Raw genomic sequence first — 21,278 nt, 5'->3', positions numbered from 1 at the left:
GGGGTGTAATATGAGTGGCAGTGGATCAGCTGCACATTATAGACTCAACATGATTTTTCTTTATCTTAATGTCAATGGAAAGGAAATGCAGATGGTGATTGTATAACAAGGAGCTTTTCTGCTACCACCCATTTTGTACCCATTTTGAAGTAGAATTTGACCCCCATACATTTTATTGCTTTCAGTCACTTGATATATATTTCATGAACAGTAGGGCCTGAATTTTTGTTAAGACAGAGAGCCTCTCCGTTGTTACAAAAATGGCTACAGAGGCCTGGGTGCAGAAATCCTGCCCCTGAACAAGACGCCTACCATTTCACGGGTGCAGAGGAATGGCGGCAGATTCCAAATTGCATATCCGTGGTACACGGAGTCAGCTGCCCATATGAAACAGCAGCTTCCTCCTGTCATGTCATATTTTCGTCAGCTAGGAGTGGGAAACACGATGAGTGCAGATTAGATCTGGTAGAAGTAGGTCTAAACTTTGCAGAGTTGCTTGGAAAGGCGGGGTACCTTTTTTTAGAGGTGGGGTACCCTTTTGTAGAGATATGGCACCTTTTTGGGTAAAATCCCAGGACAACTTTTGGGGATGTTAGTTGCCCTTTGCTAGAGATAAGGTGCAGTTTGGGAGAAGTAAGATGCCCTTTGGATTGTTAAAAATAGACATGTAGGTGCATAAAAAGTGCATACCTCATTGGAATGTTAAGCTCATCGGAACTGTCAAGTTGTCAAGGCATTTAAAACTCCTGCCCTTTAAATATTTGAAACATAAACTATCTGCAGTGTTTAAAAAAACAGTACTTGGTATTTCACCATCTCTTGACAGAGTCCTGAGGGCTATCATTACTTAATCAGTGCTGCATGACTGATTTCACAGCTTTCCATTATCACCGTGGGTTGCCTGTCAGTCAGTTTGATTGACAGCTCCAAATGGTTATAGACTCTTTGAAGTGGGACTATGAATTTGAATGCTTATTTTTATAAGGGATTAAGTGGTGACTGGGTTTTTAAATAATGAGTAGGGTTTTTTTTTGAGACAGTGAATTCTTCAATAGACACTTAAGAACTTTATTTTATCTTGTCTCAGCATGGGTTCAGAGGTCTGTCCATGGTGGATACTGGGTGAGTTGGCATGGTATCTGTAAGGCCTAAGGGTGGAGTTTTGGGGGGCATTGGTTGGCACAAATTTGGCTATAAAAGGTCATGGGGCTGGGTAGAGGAGCATAGGTTGGCATGGAGAGTATGAGGGGCCATGGGGGTGGGTAGAGTGGCATAGGTTGGCATGGAGGGTGTGCGGGAACATGGGGTTAATAGAGAGACATCGGTTGGCATGGAAATATGAGGGGCCATGGGGTGGGTAGAGGGGCACAGGCCAGCATGGCAGGTGTGGAGGCCATGAGGGATGGGTGGGGAGCATGGGTTGGCATGGATGGGGCATTGGGTGTATCGTTGGGGGTGAGGGCTGCTTAACTCTTTTTTAAAAAAACTTCTGACACAGTGTCGGTGCACCTAGGCAGGCCTTCCGTCTAGCCCCCCTCCACATCTGTCAGCCTCCGCACTGGTTCTAGGGTTGCCTACCCAACTCCATTTACATTGCCCCTCCCCACCCCACTATCCCCAACCCCCCCTCCATGCCCTCTCCCCAGACTGAAAATCCAACTTTCCAGGGCACTTTTCCCTGGGTTTTCAGATCTGGATGTTGTCCCGACTCTGTGCACTCGACCCAGGAGCGAAAATTTAGGCCCAGGAGTCACCACCTTCAGGAAAGAAGGAGCAAGAGAAAAAATTTGTGCAGGGAAATTTTTAAAAATCTTATATTAACAGTGCTCTTCAGAGATTTTGTATTGTTGGTGGGTTTATAAACATCTGTTAACTGTGAATTGGAGAAATAAAACCACTTTTAAGTCCAGTAATGGTCTGCGCAGGATTTTCTTGGCTGCATCAAATGTTGTTACCAACATTCAGAATATTTAGATGTTAATGCCAGATGTCAAAGAAATAGCCATGTCAAATTCTGGGGCAAGACGTGCTTAATATAGAAGGGAAATGCAAGATGGTGTTCTCTCTTGAGGTTTTTTGCATGTTAGGTTTTACTGATATTCAGGGTGAATTCTTCTACAAATTTCAATAGATTTCACTGGCACTTATAGAAATGAACCATCCTGAAATGTTTGCAGGGCAAAGTATTGCTCACTGCCTGAATGATACTAAGACTGAGCACTACTAATAGGACTGTACTGTAACTATGAACCGGCAATGCATGAGAAACAGTTAATGGTGAGGCAGGTGAAAAATCATTATATCGATTGGGCGATGACTGGAATCTACATACTTGAGTATAATTCCTCGTTAATTGGGCAGTTACTTCCCGGCCACACTTCTTCCTCCTTTTTCGATTGTTATTCCTGTGTGAAAATCAGTGAGAACAGATGAGCTTTGGCATCTTATTTCCTGTCAGCTGTTGTAGTTGTATCAGACCATTATTTGTGTGTGACCAGTACTTTCAATGCAAAATATCGCCAAGATGAAGTGAGAAAAAGTATTCGTAAAATGCAGTAATTATTGCAGTAATAAAACAATATCTTTCATTGTCAATTCCCATTGCTTGCGGAGAGAGGATATTCCTATTTGCACGAGTCAATAAGTAGCCTTCTGAAAGCTGGATCTTCCAATGGGAAAATAACTCCTTGGATGACATATTTTCAAGTTGATTTCTAGCTGACTGGCATTGAAGATTGGCATATTTCCTGCTCCTGGATATTGATCTTGACACTCAGACATTAGCACTGGCCTAAACTGGAGTCTCAGCTGCTATTGAACCTTTGACATGTTAAAGCACAGGGATCACTGTCTAAAAGCAGGAACAATGCTGATCTCTACTAGCCTCGCTGGCAGCTGTCTACAAATAGAGCTATCCATCATCTTGGATCTGAATTCACCTAATATGGACTGGCATAAAAAGGAATCTCTCTTCTTTCTGGAAGCAATTCTGCTTAGCAGTCTGGCTTGATATCTTTCTTGATTGAGTGCATTACACTAAATTATGTTGGCCACTTAACCTGATAAAAAAACACACCAGGACTAAGCCTAGAATTGCTTCATTTCAAACCAATCACATTATATAACATTTCTGATTTGGAACAAGCCTAATGGCAACTGTGTCAAAGGCTCGGCTTGTAACTTTACTGCTGGCAATGAGCTAGGGCATACAGACTAGGAAAGCCAGATGCATGATCTTCGGTCTGTTCTTAGATGATACTGGGACACACTGCAGTTGATCTCAGCATTCACAGGCTAGAGAGGAGAAAAAATTAGCCACAGTTCCTGCTCAGGATCATTGTCTAATAACCCTTACTGGATTTTGTGCATGTGTGTATGCCTGCACAGAGTAATAGGTGATTTTTTTTTTAAATCAGGTAACTGTGATGATCTGTGACAACCTGATCTGATGCACCTTGGGCACAAAGCCCAAACCCCAGCTTATCCAAGAACTTGTGGGCCTGGTTACCTTCCAAGAGAACAACAGGGAATGACTGGGAATGCTCCGTCAAACCTTATTTCCATGGGAGTGCTTGGCTCGTGCTAGTACAGGACCAGGTCCACTTGGGAACATAGCAAAAGGAGTAGACCATTTGACCTCATCAAGCTTGTTCTGCCATTCAATGAGATTATGGTTTATCTGTGACCTTTGCCCCATATCCCTTAATCCCTTTTGCTAACAAAATTCTATAAATCTCACATTTAAAATTCACAGTTGATCTTGCATTAATTGCCATTTCCAGAAGAGAATTCCGAACCTCTACCACCCTTTGCATGTAGAAGTATTTCATAACTTCACTCTTGAAACATTTGACTCAAATTTTAGGCTACGCCCCCTTGTCCTAGTTTCCCCAACCAGCAGAAATATTTTTCTCTATCGACCCCATCAGCTTCTCTTAATATCTTGAAAATTTCAATCATATCATCCAATACCACAAATGAACCAAAAAAACCTGTGGCAATGTATAGAGGGTGAAGTTCTAGTCTCAAGTTCCCGGCCCAAATTTTTGTGATTAGAATCTGGGTAATAAGAGTTTCCTGTGAGCTATTGCAAGTTGGCTCCATGTTGTCGATGCTCAGAAGTGAAGAATGGTCACTGAAATGAGGTAGTTTGGAAGACTCTTAGTTTCTTTAGAACCCCACCTCGCCATAAATCACTACATTCAGGAGAAGAAAATTATATGGTAAAATACAGCACCATTCCAGTTCTGATTATCAGAAAATGCCAGCTACACAGTTTTAGGAAAACCTAAAATTGTAATCCCTGGTCTAATCAGAAATATTTCTTTTCAGCATGCACATTATTCTCCTTTGCATAAGTCCTCCAAAAGATAACCCGTTAAAGGTTTGATCTTTTTCCATATTCTATAAAATAACATGTAAGTTGCACTTTTATATTGGTGTTATTTACATTAAATTGCTAAATAAATAAGTGATTTAGTTTTTTTAAAAATGAGGTCGGACCTATTTTATGCAATTCACAGATACCCTGGTTCACTTATCGTAAAGCAGTCTTGCGTTTATCAGGATTTCCCTATAATTTAAATTGCTTGGATGAGTTAATGTTTGTGAGGTATTCATTGCAAATCTGTGAATTTACTCATTTGGCAAGATATCAACACTGTAAAGATGCATGGCATTGATTAAACAGGATTCTAGCACATAATGCCTTCTCTTGAGGTCTGAAATTTGCTGCTTATAATGGTGCTGAATGTATCAAGACATTATGCTAAGAGAAAGCCTGAAGTAGCCCTTAAAATGCATTTTACAGGAGTTGGAATGTGATGTTTCTGTGGAAGAAGACAACAGGCAAGAGTGGACATTCACTCTATATGACTTCGATAACAATGGGAAAGTCACTCGTGAGGTAAACCAAACAAATGACTCACCAACTTTTTGTTCTTTTATTGTTCAAAGATGTAAATTTCTTCAATCCTTGTTTGTCTTAAAACATTCCTGTCCTAATTAAACGTGAATGCTAAAGTACGATATTTCAAGTGTAAGACTGTCTTTTGACAGTAAAGGGTTTAAGCAGACCGTTAAAATAAATATGGACCGCTGAGCTAGAGGTCAAGTTGGTTCAGAGTAGATTGCTGTTGGTTTTGCAGCTGCATTTGAGCACTTTTCATTGTGAATAAGGTGCCTAATCCCAGTTGATGCTCACAAAGAGGTTTAGGTTCACACAGTGGTCTGTGAAGTAGCATTTCAACCTGCTTTGGTTCATGTTCATGTTCACTCTGGAGGGAGTAATCCATTTACACGATAGCCAGTCTCTGTTATTCCACGGTTTTTCATCAATAGTCTTGAGTAACTGCTAGTTGTGTACAAATATATTAACAGGCCCTCATAGATCCCAGCAGCCAAGACTTTAAAACTGCTTTATGTAACATATTCCAAGGGATTAACAAGGAAATGGGCTACATTTTCCAGTCATTATGATATTGCAGCTGAATCACATTGCCATTATTTGTTAGGCAAGCTCATGTTTAACTTCAAGTGCATATGTTTCAAAAGATGTTTTGTTTAATTCATTTGAAAAGGTCTGTTGAGACTCCACATGCAGATATTTAGAAAAAAAATTCCCACCATAACAACAGCCCTGGTGCAACTGAAATAAATGGCAACTTGACACTGCCAATGAATGGCAATAGCATCGGGCTTGTCTTGAGAAGATAAAGCATCTCAGTAAAAATATCCTAGAAGGACTTGCATGCTTTATAGCATTGGAATAGGAGTTAAAAATGTAAAATATTAATAGACCTAAATATATGACTTATAAAAGATCCACAAGATTTTTAACCTCCTTTCTGACTGTGTGTACAATTATCATGGCTGCTTCTCACTCCACAGAACTGCTTACTATTATCAATCTGCATCCCTTTCAGCTGTACCTGGGAACTTTTCTCTGGGAGCAGAGTTAATCTCCCAAATATACATATTCTTTAGGTGAGTGAACTCGGTTGCACTGGTCCTTCTTACAATTCTTTAATTGGTGCTCCAAAGCCTCCTGTTAGAAGTTGAAGACAGTTCTTAGCAGGCATTACAAAGTCTTCCATTGTTAAGATACTGTTTAGAAGCTGCAGTTCTACTAATGCCTAACTCGAGCTGGAACTAATAACTTTAAATGCTTGGATAACAGGGTGCTGCAAAACTAAAGTAAACAACATTAACAGCTAAATTGGGGTGGACGAATTATATCTATATTTCCATATAGTTCAGGCAGCATAGGCAAAACAATGAAATAACATCTTTATGGGAACTACTTCGTATAGAGTTACTGTAAACTCCCAGGAATTATTCAATAACTAATTTGCTAAATAAATTCTCAAATCGTGTTGTAAAATTGTTTTGAATGGTACATTCATGTCATAGGCAGAGTAGTTCATTGTTGACATTATATTTAGAAGGAAATTTTATTTAAAGAGGTATCATCTTGATCACTTATAAGATAGCAGTACTGTGTCATTTTGGTTTGCATTGACTTTACATTGCAATTCATGCAATGAAATCTTCATTGTGGTGTTTGGCAAACATGGAGAATAAAGGATTAAAAACTGAAAATGCTGTAAATACTAAGCTGGTCAGGCGGCATCTGTGGTGTGAGAAACAGAGTTAATTTTTCAGGACCAGGACCTTTTGTCGGAATTGGAAAGAACTTGCCATTACCACCCCCTCTAGACCCATCTTTAGACCCATCTTTTATTTCCTTATTTGTCCGATTACCATTTCCATTTGCCTTGCACCATCAGCACTTTGTCATTATGGGCTGAATTTTACCACGGGCTTCAGGGCCTCAATGTCAGGATCATATTGGGATCTCAAACCCACACTTGCCAGCAGCAAGGCCGGCCCTGTAATCTTCAGGCAGGTGACTACCTCATTGGCTGCCATTGAGCTTGCTGCTTGGTTAAGGATAGCAAGTGGTCTAGCAATGCTGCAGGCCCAATCAGAAATTAATAATATTGAGTCCGACAGATCCAACAAGATGGAGCACTTCCGCTGGATTGAGATAGACTGTGATTGTGGTCTTTCATGCCCGAGGCCCATCAGTGGAGCATGGAGTCTCCAGCTCTGATGACCCATGAGAAGGCTGCCTCCATTGAACTGGAAGCCTGGTAGCAGCGGGCTCACGTTGCAGGTGGCAACATGCCAAGGAAGCTGCAAAATCGCCCCTAATGGGGCCAGGGCCTCAGTCACCTTAATTAGCTGCCCGCCTCCGTGGTGCAGGCAGCCGATCCCCTTCTAAACCCGTCCCTGGGAAACTTCCCCAAGGGCGCAAATATGTTGGGGAACTGTCCCAATGTAGCAATCTATATTTTCCAGCACCCTTGCCTCCCATCCCATTCTTCACAGGGATTGGAAAATCCAGCCCTTAATCTCTCGTGTCTACCAGTTTATTACAGACATTCGCATTTGTTCTCCCTGCCACCCCCACTTCCCTATCCCTGTCTCTGCATTTGCATAAAACCTGTTACATCTCTAACTTTTTCCAGTTCCGATGAAAGGTTCTCAATCTGAAAGATTAACTATGTCCCTCTCCACAGCTGCTGCCTGACGTGCTGAGTATTTCCAGCATTTTCTGTTCTATTTCAGATTTCTAGCATCTGCAATATTTTGCTTTTGCATGGAGAATGAAGGTTTGTGCACTGTTTTAATTAATTTAAGTCATTGAACTTTTTAGATGTAAAGCCATCTGATTAGTAAGATTTATCCAAATTACTGGTTTCCTTTTGAACAATATTCATTTACTAAACTGGGTACAAGAGGAATACTGCCAAGATTAATCTCCTGGAAGAATAATTAGGAAATAACATCTATGTGGAATATATTTATAAATTAAATATTGATATAAACTCATTTTACCAAGCACCAATTAAAAGTATTTTCCAATGCTTTGTGTGTACTGGAAGGTAAATTGCCAGGCTTTGTGGATTCAAAAATACCAGGTAATCTCATTCATTGTTACTCTTTCAGAGGCTTTTGAAGGCCTAACTGATTTTGTTCTCATGGTCTTTTGAGAACCATTAGTTCTGCTGTAATTACCTTCACAGGGACCTCGGTTAAAGACTGGAAATCAGAAAAATTAAATCTAATCTGTTTGACCCACAAAGTTTTACAGCTGTGGTTCTTAACAATGATTTAAATCTTTTGCTTTCTAAAATTGCCTGGTGGTTTGCATGTGACTATAGTGCAATTTGTAGTACAATTAAAAGGCTTGTAAAATAAAAATAAATTCAGAGCAGAGGAAGCCTTGTGTTTGTATTTTTGCTACTTTAATAAATCTAAAACTGATATTGTGCTGAGAGCACATTGAAGCTATTGCACAACTGAAAGCCTCAGCCCATTTCCTTGGTAGAAAGTTGTTATGGCTAAATATGAATTCTGTTTTTCTCAAGTTTTGGAACAATAGGCTATTATAGAGGTGTGGAGGAATAGTACCAGCAGCATGCTCATAATGCTACCTGCATCTAAAAAAATAACTTCCTGAATTCAAACCTTTGTTCAATCATATTCATGGCCGGTGGGTTGTTTGCAAAGTGCTTCAGTAAGGTGCAGGGATGTAAAAGTGGACATTAATATGGATCAAATAGCACTCACTGTAGTGCTTTGCATGAGCTTTAATACCTACTATTAGTAACAGCACTTTGTGACTGACGTAGTAGCGTCGACACCATACTGCCAATCTCCACATATTTGATTATTTAAATAAATATTTACTTGCAGACCTTTTATCCTAGCTGGGGAAAGGGGTTCTTATGGCAGTCTGCAATATAAAAGGTTTGCTCTAATTAAATTCAATTTGGGAGGATATGGGCTCCAGTGCTGTGAGACCAGTTGTCTCCAACTTGAAAGCAAGGCATAGTGGATATTTCAGTAATTTTATGAAATGTACTTGTAACACTAAGTTCTGCTTTGCCCCACAGAACATAAAGTTTTAATTGGCAGCATTTCCAGGCTATAAAATCTTGCGCTGATGTTGTCTAATCCAGTCTTCCCTTTGATATATTTTCCCCTCCTTCCCCCTCTCCTTCCCCCACCCCCCACCACACCAACGACTCCTTCCTTCCCGCTGGTTATGATTCCACAGGTGAAAGCAACACCTATCCAACACCTAACTGGCTGTTCTCTTGTGAACCTAGTTAATCACTGTCCACACGTTCTGACATTACAGGCAACCTTGTTCCTATCCTCTCTCAGGGTAAGAATTCCTCTGGTTGCCATGCGCAGTGATATCATAAATATTTTGAAAATAACTTCCCTGGCCGTTTCTAACAGGCTTGTGATTTTACTACATTTAGTTACCAGAGAAATTCTCGCCCTATAAGTTGTGCCGCTACCCTCTATCACCCAACTTCACAGGACTGGCTGCATAGTTTCATTCCTAACTAGCCAAACATAGCCAGTGCCACTCCAGCGATGGATTCCCATCCTTTCTACATTAAAACTGCTATAATCCAACTTTGTCATTAGTATTAATAAGGTGTACTTGCATGTACTTTCAACAAAGCTCTTTTTAGTATGATGATTCTGTGTGAAATGAATTTATGTAATTTGAGTTCATAGTTAAGGCTATAAAGATGGAAAGTGGGAATATTGCCATGAGCAGTAAGGGGCACTGTTCTGTGATTGGAGTCATCTCATCATGTAATTTTGTTAGGTTCCACAGTACTTAAGTCAACATTTTTCCCATCTGTCTGCAAAAGTGCACATAAGCATAATTCCTCATATTTTCTTCTGTGTATTTAATTTTAACATTCATAAATGTGTTGCTCATAAAGCCATAAAAACCTATGACTCCCACCAGAACTCAGTTTATAAAAAATAACTACACTTTGGGCATCCTCTTTGTTGATAAGAGTACTACACCACTTTTGTTTTTATACTTTTTGCAGGATATCACTAGTCTTCTGCACACAATCTATGAGGTGGTAGATGCATCTGTGAACCACTCACCGAGTACCAGCAAAACATTGCGGGTAAAGCTAACGGTGACGCCTGATGCAAGCCAAAAAAAGAAAGGCAATCACACAGTTCAAACCGGTAAGAGAAAGACTTTTAAACTAGCCTATTCGCATGTATTTGCAAATGAAGGTTTGTGTAATATGAGTTCCCAGTTCTCTCTGTTAATGCAGTCACTTTAACCAGACAGAACTTTGTAAGGGCCGGATTTTTAACTAGACAGATTGTAAAGAATCTTCGTAAAGATTCAGATTTGTGGCTTGTTAAACTATATTACGTATAATGTGGCCCAGACCCAATATACTGAGTTCCACAGAGCTCACAATTTGTGAGATGGGGGCATTCAAAAATGGTGAGTTCTGAAATTTCTCTCCCTGATCTTTTAAAAGCTTTAATTAAACCTTCAAAATGGAGGATTGAAAAATATGCAATTAAATTAAGTGGCTAAAAGGTAGGAGGTTAAATGTGATACACCACCAGCTACTCAACGTATAGCTAGTGGCAAGACCTGTCCCCTCATGATGGTATGGTTGTGTAGCATGAAGCAGAGCACCACGATTTGCGACACCCTTTCTGTCAGATGCTACAATGCTCCTCCAGAGCAGTCCAGGCAGCGAAAGTGTTGTTTCAGCACACCAAAGATCTGCTCGTGTGGCAGCATGACTTTCATTGTTGCATGCTAATACATCTGCATGGGTTGCTCAATGGAATCATGAGCCAGGCCATCAGCGGACAGTCCTTGTCACCTAGTAACATTCTTTTAGTTTGCCATGCTGGCACAAATGCAGCTGGCACAGTCAACTGCCACATTGTCCTGCATGACTCGTTGCCTATGGTGACTCACCAGCTGGATGTTGAGTGAGTGAAATCTCTTTGGTTCCAGTATAAGACAGAGTTGAGATAAGGCACCTGTAAAGTGATGTGCATGTAGCGAATGAACCATGGGGAAGCTACAACCCTAGTGATGCTGTGTGCATGCTCCAGCTGCTTGTCTCTGGTAAGAGTGGAAATGAAATATAGTTAGCTCCAACATGCTCTCTTAGTTTTTCTTGAATATGTGGGTGGTTCATTTAAGTGCACATCCGTTTAATGTTTTTTTGCTGTGAACATTTGGGTTATTGTGCAGTCATGCAATTTGCAGGGAATATTGGTTAGCTTTCTTTGAATAGGGAGCCTCTTACGCAATAATGGACGGAAAGCTACGAGATGTTGTAAATATCTTCAGGTCCAGCCTCGAAGGAGCCAGACCCATAAAAGTTCATTGCCACAATCACTTTCAAACCACTGGCAATGCAATCCTTGCCCAGCTCTGAGATTGCAGTTGTGGCTCCAGCTGATTGAATACTTCAGTGAGGACCTACTTACTCAAGTGAAAATGTCTCACATGTTATTCCTTGCAGAGGTTCAAAGTAGGAGAATTTCTTTCTGAACTCCTTGGACATATATGGCCTCCAGCTGAGAGCTTTTCTTCCCCCTCCTTATTCCATCAGGTTGTCGTGCTCTGCATAGCCTCTGTTCATTCTCCAAGTTATGCTTTTTTTCAAAAGGAATGTCTCACAGCGATGTCTGGGAATAACTGTTTTATACAGAAGCCATGAAGTTAGCAAAGATCCTTCAGCACCTGCCACGCCACTCCATGACCAGAATTTTACGGCACCATCGCGGCAGGGGCGAGGCTGTAAAATGCGGCAAGCTGTTCAAAACCCCATTGTCTTCAGCGGGACCATAAAATCCCGCCAGTGTAAAATTCCACCCCATGTAGACTTTTAAACAAACATAGAAAGCGCCAAATACTTGTAGAGTCATAGCAGCAGCCAGAAGAAGTCAGCCAGCTGCTTAATTGTAATGTGTTGATGTTCCTTTAAATAGCATTAGCAGGCAGGATTTCTTACTGTTGGATGTATGCTGAGCTGTGTGAGGAGAGGGCGCTAGCTAGAGCGTTGAGCTAATTGTCCAAAATGGGACCATTACCATCAAATCAATGGGGAGAATATTCTCCCCGTTGGTGGGACTGAGTGGGAGCGGGCGCGTGTGGGCGTGCAGCCGATTGCTGCCTGCGATCGGCTGCCCGCCACCATTTTACATGGGCGGTCCAATTAAGGCCCATCCAGCATGACACGCACCTGGAAGCGCTGAGCACTCTCTGTGTGGGCAGGGGGAGTAGGTTGAGTTGGGGCACAGGGCTGCCTCGGAGATCAGTTTGATTTTCAAAAACTTTAATAAAGGGGAAAAAAGTTTTTAAGACATGACCCCTCATTTGACAGTGTCATATGAGCTGGGTCGTGTCAATGAGCTTTAATAAAAAAATTTATTTAATTTATAAACCCTTCATGAAACCTCATCCCGCCCGTGGATGAAGTTTCATGATAAATGCGAAGGCTGCCTGGGCTCTTCGCCTGCCCACCAACCCTAAGGTTGGACAGGCAGCTCCGTTAATAACTTTAATCAGTTTTTAAATGGCCTTAATAGGCCTTTGACAGTTCGGCGGACGCGCAGCGGAGTCGGCTGCGCACCTGCCGAAATGAAGACCTGAATGATGCGCGGTGACATCGGGACACGCGCTCGATGTCACCGTGCGTAATTTTATGTGTCGGGAAGTGGGGCCCGCCCCGGCACGCTGACCCGAAGATTCTGGCCAATGTTACACACTGATCTATCTGCTCTGCACACTCTGGGCAAATGTTCTCCACAAGTGTGCTAACGCCCTCAGTGATTTGGCATGGGGCACGATTCTCCCCACACGTGTGCACATGCATGGCAGATGTTATTTTGGAGCCCCAAGGACTCTCAAAGCATCCAAAAAGGGGCAATCATGAGCCCAATTTCTCGTCCATAATTCAGAACTTAAAAATTGGAAAAGAACTTGCGAGTGATGCTGACAAAGAGAAGTAAGCTTTCTTTCTCTGTGTTTGTAATAAGCAAGGTACTGTATTAAAGAAGTGAAATGCCTTACAGAAAATAATGAATCAGAAAAAGTCCTAGAAAAGAAAGTTCGTCGGTTTTTTTGCAGGTTTCAATGTGGAATTTCCTTTCCAGTGATTGGAAAGAGCTAATGTATTTGAATTTGTCAAGGAAATCAGAGATCGTGAACAAAGTGGTCACTTCTTTAAAAACAACACAGAACTCTTGATTATTTGCAAGAGAACAGGCCCAGATGGAATGTATCCAAGAGTACTTAAGGAAATGAGATTGGAAGTAAGGGCAGTTGTGGCTGATTTATTTTTTTGAAGCTCATTAAGTGCAACAGTAGTACCAGATGATCAGAAAATAGCTTATGTTCCAGTTTTGGGAAAAAAAAGTCAAAAATGTGACCCCTGGATTTATAGGCATAGCAGCTTGGTAGGAAAAGCATTGTAGTCTATTATAAAGGAAGCAATTTAAATATACTTAATAGGTAAAGGCAATGATTCCAAGCCTGTGAACACTAGGTCATGAACAAATTTTAAAAATCCTTTGAAGACAACTGAATTGGTTTAAAAGGAAGTGTACAATACAATGTAATGTAATGGATGTTTTGATATCTAGACTTTTAGAAAGAAGGTAGTAATTTTTTTAGGAGCCTTGCAGTCAAATTGGGATAAAGATATACATTGTAATGTGGATATGAGATTGGGTACATTATAGAAAGCAACCCATAAAATGAGAAATAACATTGAAACTATTAAGCAATGCATGGCAACAGTTGCAATGCCAAATAAATGTAGTGTATACAGAGTTCTATAAAATATATAAGGCCACAGGAGTGAGACCAACATACTACCCAGCTTTACTATGATTAGGTGAAGCAGTGGGCCATAACTTCAGAACTCCCCAGCGTCAGATTGGGGGTATCCCAATGATGCGCTGGGGAATCCCATTCGGAAGTTCACAGGTAAGGGTTTGCACGGCAATTGCCCAGAAGCCCAAACTTCCTTTGGGCAATTGCCCTGCACTGCTGGAGCATTGAGCTCCAAAATGGGACCATTAACGTCAAATCAACGTTACACACTGATCTATCTGCCCTGCACAATTTGGGAAAATGTTCTCCACAAGTGTGCTAACGCCCTCAGTGATTTTGCACAGCACACAATTCTCCCCACACGTGTGCATATGCATGGCAGATGCTATTTTGGAGCCCCAAGGGCGCTGAAAGCATCCAAAGAGGAGCACTCATGAGCCCAATTTCTCGTCCATAATTCAGAACTTAAAAATTGGATAAGAACTAGCAAGTGACACTGATGAAGAGAAGTAAGTTTAGTTTGCGATTTAAACCACCAACTTCAGATGGTTCCGACTGTGTTACACAAAAAGTTACCCAGAATAAGTTAGAAGAATTAAAACCTCCTCTAAGCTCTTGGTAACTATTGTACAGACCCAGACCAACCCCCTGACTAACCACCACCACCCCCCCACCCCCCCGCAGAATTCCCCACCGCCCTGACCACCCCCCGCTGGGGGCCCAACCCCCTCCCCCACCCCTACCACAGGCCTGACCCCCTCCCCCGACTGACCTGACGACACCCCCCACCCAACCCGACACCCCTCATACCTGACTCAACCCAACCCCTCCCTCGCCCACAAGCCCGACACCCCCTGCTGCTGTTGGCCCATCCCGATCCCCCTCCATAACCGATGTTTCCCCACCACCACCCCAACCCATCCCGACCCTGCCACCACCCCAACATCCAACCCACGCACCCCCTCCCAAGCACTTCCCCCTGGCCCCCACACCCCAAGGTCCAACCCCCAACACCTTTTCCCCGCTTTGAGGTACCCCCTCCCCATCACTGAGGTGCAACCCTCTTCCACACCACCACCCCCCACCACCCCCAAAGTCTGGCCCCCCTCCTGCCCCGGTTTTGGTTCATTCAGTTTAAAGGAGCTAAGCTTATAGATTAAAATCACTTGGGACTTTTCAATCCTACTTTGGAATTATTGACTTATTGAATACACTGCCACATAGCAGGTAAAAATCGACACAGTTAAATTATTCAAAATGGAACTGGGTTAATTCCTGGCTCAACAAAGAGATTCAGGGTTGAGGTAGAAAACCTCAAAAATAACTCCCACCATCCATGGTTAGGAAGATAGGTGTCTTCTACCAGATGCTAGTGACACACATGAGTGGCCAAAGTGTCTCTTGAACTTTCACTCCTGCACACCCGCCTCCTTGCCTCCCCCCCACCCCCTTCCACTGAATCAAGCTCTGGCCTCCATGTGATACCACCACAACGGCCTAACTGAGATCAACAATGTGGAGGGGTGGGTAAAATGACTGGTACAAATTCAGGGCCTGCTGCTAGAAGCCACTGTTCCACCCTGCAGTTAGTTTAGTTTTGACTCTCATGCTTGTAAATATTTGATAATAGTAAAGAAGTTGTAATTTGAACTGAAAGAGCTAATGCTTTAAATTTCCTACTCCATCTTAGATGTTAACAATTCATGGCAAAAAGCTGAAAATAAATGTGTAGAGGAGTCAAAGAATATGGAGAAGAAAATCCGTGCTACCCTTAGGTAAGAAACAGGCTAACATATGAGAACATTTTTGTTAAAGAAAATCAAGCTTTCGAGATCCTTTAAAACTGTTAAAAGTAACTGACATTTATACATCACCCTGTGATTATTGTGTAATTATGATGAAGTTCAATAATTGTTTTTTCACATGTCGAAATACAACACCATTACTTTACATAGAAATATCCTGACAATATTAAAGTTAAGGTGCATCTGTGTTTCACAATTTACTTGGATTAACTTAAATATGTATGTTGGATTTCAGATAAAACTTAATGATGGCATATTTTGATTTGGTGCAAAAAATTGAGGTTTAATTTTATGCAGGAAACAAACAAATATTTTTTATTCATTCACGGGATGTGGCCTTCACTGACTGGGCCAGCACTTATTGCCCATCCCTAGTTACCCTTGAGAAGGTGGTGGTGAGCTGCCTTCTTGAACTGCTGCAGTCCATGTGGTGTAGGTACAGCAACAGTGCAGTTAGGGAGGGAGTTCCAGGATTTTGACCCAGTGACAGTGATGGAACAGTAGAACATCATCTGGATTAAGCCTTCTGTGGAATGAGTGTACATGAACAAGTTACTATTTTTCAGACGTCACAACAGCGATCAGCATCCCCAGCAGAGTAACTGCCATCGCCAGTGTGTGGATGAGAACATAGAAAGGAGAAATCACTACCTTGACTTGGCAGGGATAGAAAACTACACCTCAAAATTTGGACCAGGTACAAGGATCTATATTAGAGCAGATCAATTGGGTTATTGTATTTTTATTTTTGCGGGTGCTGGTGTAGTTACTCTTGTTTCTATGTTTTTACATTAATTGCTTCTTCTTAAATAGCTACTTACCTCTTCTATCTAGAAAGACGGTAAATGATATTGAGGTAAATGACATTTTCAGAGCCGATTTCAGGAAGCACTTGTTCATGCAAAGAATGAATATTTGGAATGGTCTTCAGGTTAGGGCTGTAGAGGTGAAAACTCTAAAGGTTGCGTCGGTGGGACAGGAGAACATGACCATGGTTAGGGTAGTTTTTAATTATCAGGTGCAGTGCATCAGTCAATCTCCATTAGTGCCAGCAGAAGGTTTGCTCCCTTTTGAGTGGCCTTTTTTGTGACTGGCTGTGGTGCTAAATGTGCATCCCAATGCAACTCTCGTACTCTGGGCAAGTGCAATATCAGACAGTCCAGCTGGGAAGAAGATGTCTGGGATGGATCCTGGGGGAAGCAATCTACAGTATCTCTGTCTGTCTTTACCTGTCTTTTTCTCCTGATCTATTGATCTATCTGACCCTGTGATGTCCAGAGGTCAAACAGAGTTGGATGGGGCTACCTGTACAAGCAGTTCTCAAACTCAGCTTGGACAAACCAATAGGAGACACTTTACAGTACAGAGGAAACACTGGAGGTTGTGTATGTTGGAGTTATTATGTACACCTCCCAGAAACTGGTTCTTGAGCAATATTGATTGGAAGATTTGGAGTAAACTATATGGGGAAAAAAAGCTAAAGGTAGGGCAAGCAACAAATGAAAAGAGAGCCTTGGAGTTTGGAACCTAATATTGTAAGTTCTTAACGCTAGCAGTATAAAGACCCACTTTAATTTATAGACTAATGCAAGTGTTTATCCCACAGGTTCACCTCCAGTGACTTCTAGAAAAGAAAATCATGTGAAAATTTCTCATCATGCCAGATCCCGTTCCCATGATCCTGAGATCATGCACAGCCACCACAGGAGATCTCAAACTATGGATCCAGGACACAGTCATCTTAACCATTCTTCATACACCAGGATGATTGAATTACAGCAAAGACTACGCAATCAGGACACCAGCAAGCACTTAGTTAAATCACCCAAAACCCTGAGCAAAAATATGATGGCTTCAGTCCCAGTTGGAAAGGTTGGCAAGAACAAGCTTTCACAGAGTCCCTACATGCCACTGACCCCCACTCCTGTGGTAGTCAGCCCAAATATTTCATATCTACCCATGCAGCTTGGTCAACAGCATCAGCAGAGTCATAAGAAACACAAGCAAAGATCTAAGGACAACCATCAAGTATATAAAGCCTTCCAACCCCCTTCAAGAGTAGTAGAGCAAGAGCATGTGAGGGATTTGCCATCTCTTATGCTGTATGAAGGCCATGTTGGTCGCATTGTTCAGAGACATGAACATCATCACCATCATGAACATCATCACCACTACCATCACTTCTACCAGACATGAGCAGAGAAGACCAGGGTATTCTACAAGAACTTAAAACCACATTATTCAACTTGAAGGAGCGGTTTCTGGCTGGATTTTGTGACTGTTGGTCTATACAGTATTGTTGATATTAATTATAAGATGCTAAGTTCATTACTTTGACAGTGAATAATAAAGACATGAAGTGAAACTAAAAGACTTTTGAACAGCTGGCTACCTCTAGTGTTAATTCAGATTTTATTTTCTTTAACCTATAAAATGTGCCACAAGGGGTTTTTCTGTTCTGCATACTTGTAACCTTTTTGTGTTGTCCAGAGTATCATTTATGTTTCTGTAATTGAATTATTTTCTATATTAAGATTCACGTTACCCACATTTGCTAACTCTACAGTCGTTATAATGCTGTAGTTTTAATCCTTCCTTCTGGAGTCAATTTTTTTCTACCTTTTGAGAGGAAGCCTAAAGGAAAGAAACGCTGCTAAGTGTTCTGAAAGATTTGTGCCATTATTGGTACATTTTTTTTTCTTAGTTTATTTGGTTGTTTGAATTCAGTGCTTTCTGGTGAAAAGTTGTTGATTTGAATGTTTTGTTACTGAACACGTATTTGAGTTCTTTTGGAATATCCAAGACAGTGGCATGTCTCTCAGTTAATTCTATTCTGACTGCATACATATGTGGAGTGAATTGATTAGACAAAACTGTGCACATAATTTTCAGAGCTCCCTGCACTAGTTAGTGCACTGTATCGCAGATCAGATGTTTATGATCTAAGCTTCTTGGGTGTAATCACTCGTGTACATTTGAGAAATGTGCACAGTGTAAAGTCTAAGAATGTGTACGTATGCAATTAAACCCAATATTATAGCACTCAAGTTCTGTCACTCCTGTCCCACCAACTGGAGAAACCCGAGGTCACCGTAACAATTGACTCTGTGCCATGGGACTGAGTGACACAGAAGGTGCAATGCTCTGTACACATTTCAGAGAAGTTGGCAAGTATATATTCTATCTCAGGTGCATTTTCTTTTAAAACTGTGGTTTGAGTTTATTTTTTGAAAAACGAGTTTCTTCTGAAAGGAATGACGGTGGACTTCTTAATGAATGGTGCACAGGGAAGAAGGGACATAACCAACTCCATTTTTAAAGTAGTGTCTAAACCTTATTGAAATAACATAGGAGTTAATCAAATAAAGATACCTCACCCATGATGGTGATATGCAGGATCCTGTTGAGAGTTAGTTGTGGTGAGTCTTTTGCACAAATGGAAGAAGGCCTGGAATGAATAAGATATCTGTTTATTCTATGGCCAGCATCTTAAACTCTACTACAGAGGAATTCTAAAATACTACATGTTGCTGCTGACTATTAAGTGTTCAGCCCCTTTCACACAGCAATAAATGTGTCACTGCAAAATGTCACTTTTACTCCAGGAAAAGGTCAATAATAAACTTCAGTGGGTTGTGTTCAGACAGGAAACACGTTACCAGAGACAAATTTGATCAGTATTTTAAGTTGGCCTTTAGCTCAGTAAAATTTACCAACTTTTTACTGATCTTGCTGGGTCGTTAAGTATATTCAAGACTGAGATAGACAGATTTTTAATCAGTAAGGGAATCAAGGGTTATGGGGAAAAGGCAGGAAAGTGGAGTTGAGGATTATCAGATCAGCCACGATCTCATTGAATGGCGGAGCAGACTCAATGGGCCAAATGGCCTGCTTCTGCTCCTACATCTCATTGTCTTATGGTTTTGAATTTAGATTTAAAATTGTGCCGTTTCAATTGTAATAACAAATGAATGATATTTCTTGTGTTAATCAGTATAATAAATTCAGAACACACTGCTTTGCAATCGCATAACAGATTATTGTTACTGGTAAAGACATGTGATGTATTTCCAATCGTGATTAGGGCATGGGAATCTTTCCATGGAGTTTTTCCCATTGGGAGTTTTTCAGTGTTTTTCTTTTTACAAATAAATAATATTTAGTTCACAGCCAAAACTGTTGAGCTGGACAATTTACATGGTACATTATTAAAACCATGCCAGTCTGGCAATACTCGGGATAAGGTGAGAACACTTACCTTGAAGTGCATTCTGTAAACAAAGTGCCAGCTCTAGCTTATTTATTTTTTTCCTTTACATCTGCTCAAAGATTACCTCCTCACAAGGGTTAACGGAATAATGAATGGAACGTGCTACTGGTCTTGTCAAAATAGTCTTTGCATCAGCCATATATCACCATACCCTCACCCACCACAAGTGAAATCACAATATCATATTGTGGTGGTGGATTGTATTAATACTCTGAAATGGCCAAAAATGATACACAAAACCCTGGTATTAGGAAAGGGAACAAGGATTGGATGGAATATGTTTTCACAAACATCGATGCCTTCATTTATTAAATCACTTCCGCGACATAGGACAAGAAACCCCACAGACGTTGCTGTCTGTTTAGACATCCTTGTCAAATAAAACTACACTTGTATTATACAGAGTAACACGCAGTGGAGTATGCATGTTACCCTCTTTATACATTACTCTAAAGGTATCAGAAAGTAAATTGCTGTGTGAATTGGGCTTTATTTCACATCTATGAAAAAACACATCTGATTTCTATAGGCGTGAAAGGACAGTCCCGTGGGCAGTGAAATCGCCAGTCACGAACCATAGAAGAAAATGTTTTAGAATGTACTGTTTTATTTACAACTGCATCCTTGAGGAAAACATTCTAAATATATTTCACGGATTCTTCTGAGATTTACTAAGGAATTAAGGAGGCCATGAACTTTTTCATTTATGGACTTAGAGTTGTACCTTGATGTTATAAACGCTGCTTGAGTAGCAGTTTTTCCCTTCTAAGTATACTTTGTATTTATAAAATATATATTGGACTGAAAGTGACACATGTCTGCTAAGCATATTGGCTTTTTGTGTCCTAGTGTTTTAATTATTGGTAACCCTGTGTTAACAAACTAAGTCTAATGCAATCCTGTCTCCACCACTAGTATATCTTACACATTTGTGTACATTCCCAACGTGTGTAATGTTTTTTGACAGCCATGTAAAAGAACAGTATTTAAATCTGTATTGACTACATATTGTACCATTCAGTTGTAATACTACTTGTGTAACACAGTTCATAATGTTCCCTTCTGAAAGCAATTTTTTTGCAGTATCCCTTTAATTGAATATATCTTTCAGTATTTTGTATAGTATATATAGATGGTTTTGATTAAATGCTTTATTTATTTAATAGTAAAACTGTGCCAACAGAAACCCCTTTTCATTAAAGGTAAACTAGTCAAATATATCAACGAAACCTGTGTCCCTGCGACTAATTATTTGACAGTGTTCAGCAGTACTTCAATTTGGGCCATTAGGGACCAGTAATTTCGGATCTATATGCCTGTCTGCCTGCCATTTTGGCAAAAAGGCAAAATGTCACTTAATGCAATTCAGTGGAACCTCATGAGACTCCATGAGAAATATTGCATGCACAGCCACAAAGTGTTTACAATATTCATCTTGCAAAAAAAACGTGGAAAATTTGGAGGGAAGGGCTGTAAGCTAATTAAA

General features: G+C 40.8%; 1 protein-coding gene across 1 annotated transcript in view; it reads left to right on the top strand.

Annotated features, from left to right (window-relative positions):
- The window catches only part of nkd1 (NKD inhibitor of WNT signaling pathway 1), a 73,091-nt gene extending 52,070 nt beyond the window's left edge, over nt 1-21,021 (top strand). The window contains exons 5-9 of the mRNA XM_078544782.1: nt 4,811-4,906; nt 9,933-10,080; nt 15,408-15,492; nt 16,089-16,219; nt 17,129-21,021. Of these exons, the coding sequence (XP_078400908.1) occupies nt 4,811-4,906; nt 9,933-10,080; nt 15,408-15,492; nt 16,089-16,219; nt 17,129-17,718 (1,050 nt within the window). The 3' untranslated portion in view covers nt 17,719-21,021. The remainder of the gene's footprint in view (nt 1-4,810; nt 4,907-9,932; nt 10,081-15,407; nt 15,493-16,088; nt 16,220-17,128) is intronic.
- Nucleotides 21,022-21,278: the final 257 nt, after the last annotated feature.

Source organism: Cetorhinus maximus, chromosome 6 (assembly GCF_964194155.1).
Source record: "Cetorhinus maximus chromosome 6, sCetMax3.hap1.1, whole genome shotgun sequence".
Lineage (NCBI taxonomy): Eukaryota > Metazoa > Chordata > Chondrichthyes > Lamniformes > Cetorhinidae > Cetorhinus > Cetorhinus maximus.
The sequence above is the reverse complement of the archived record's forward strand: the minus strand, read 5'-3'. Positions and strand labels throughout refer to the sequence as shown.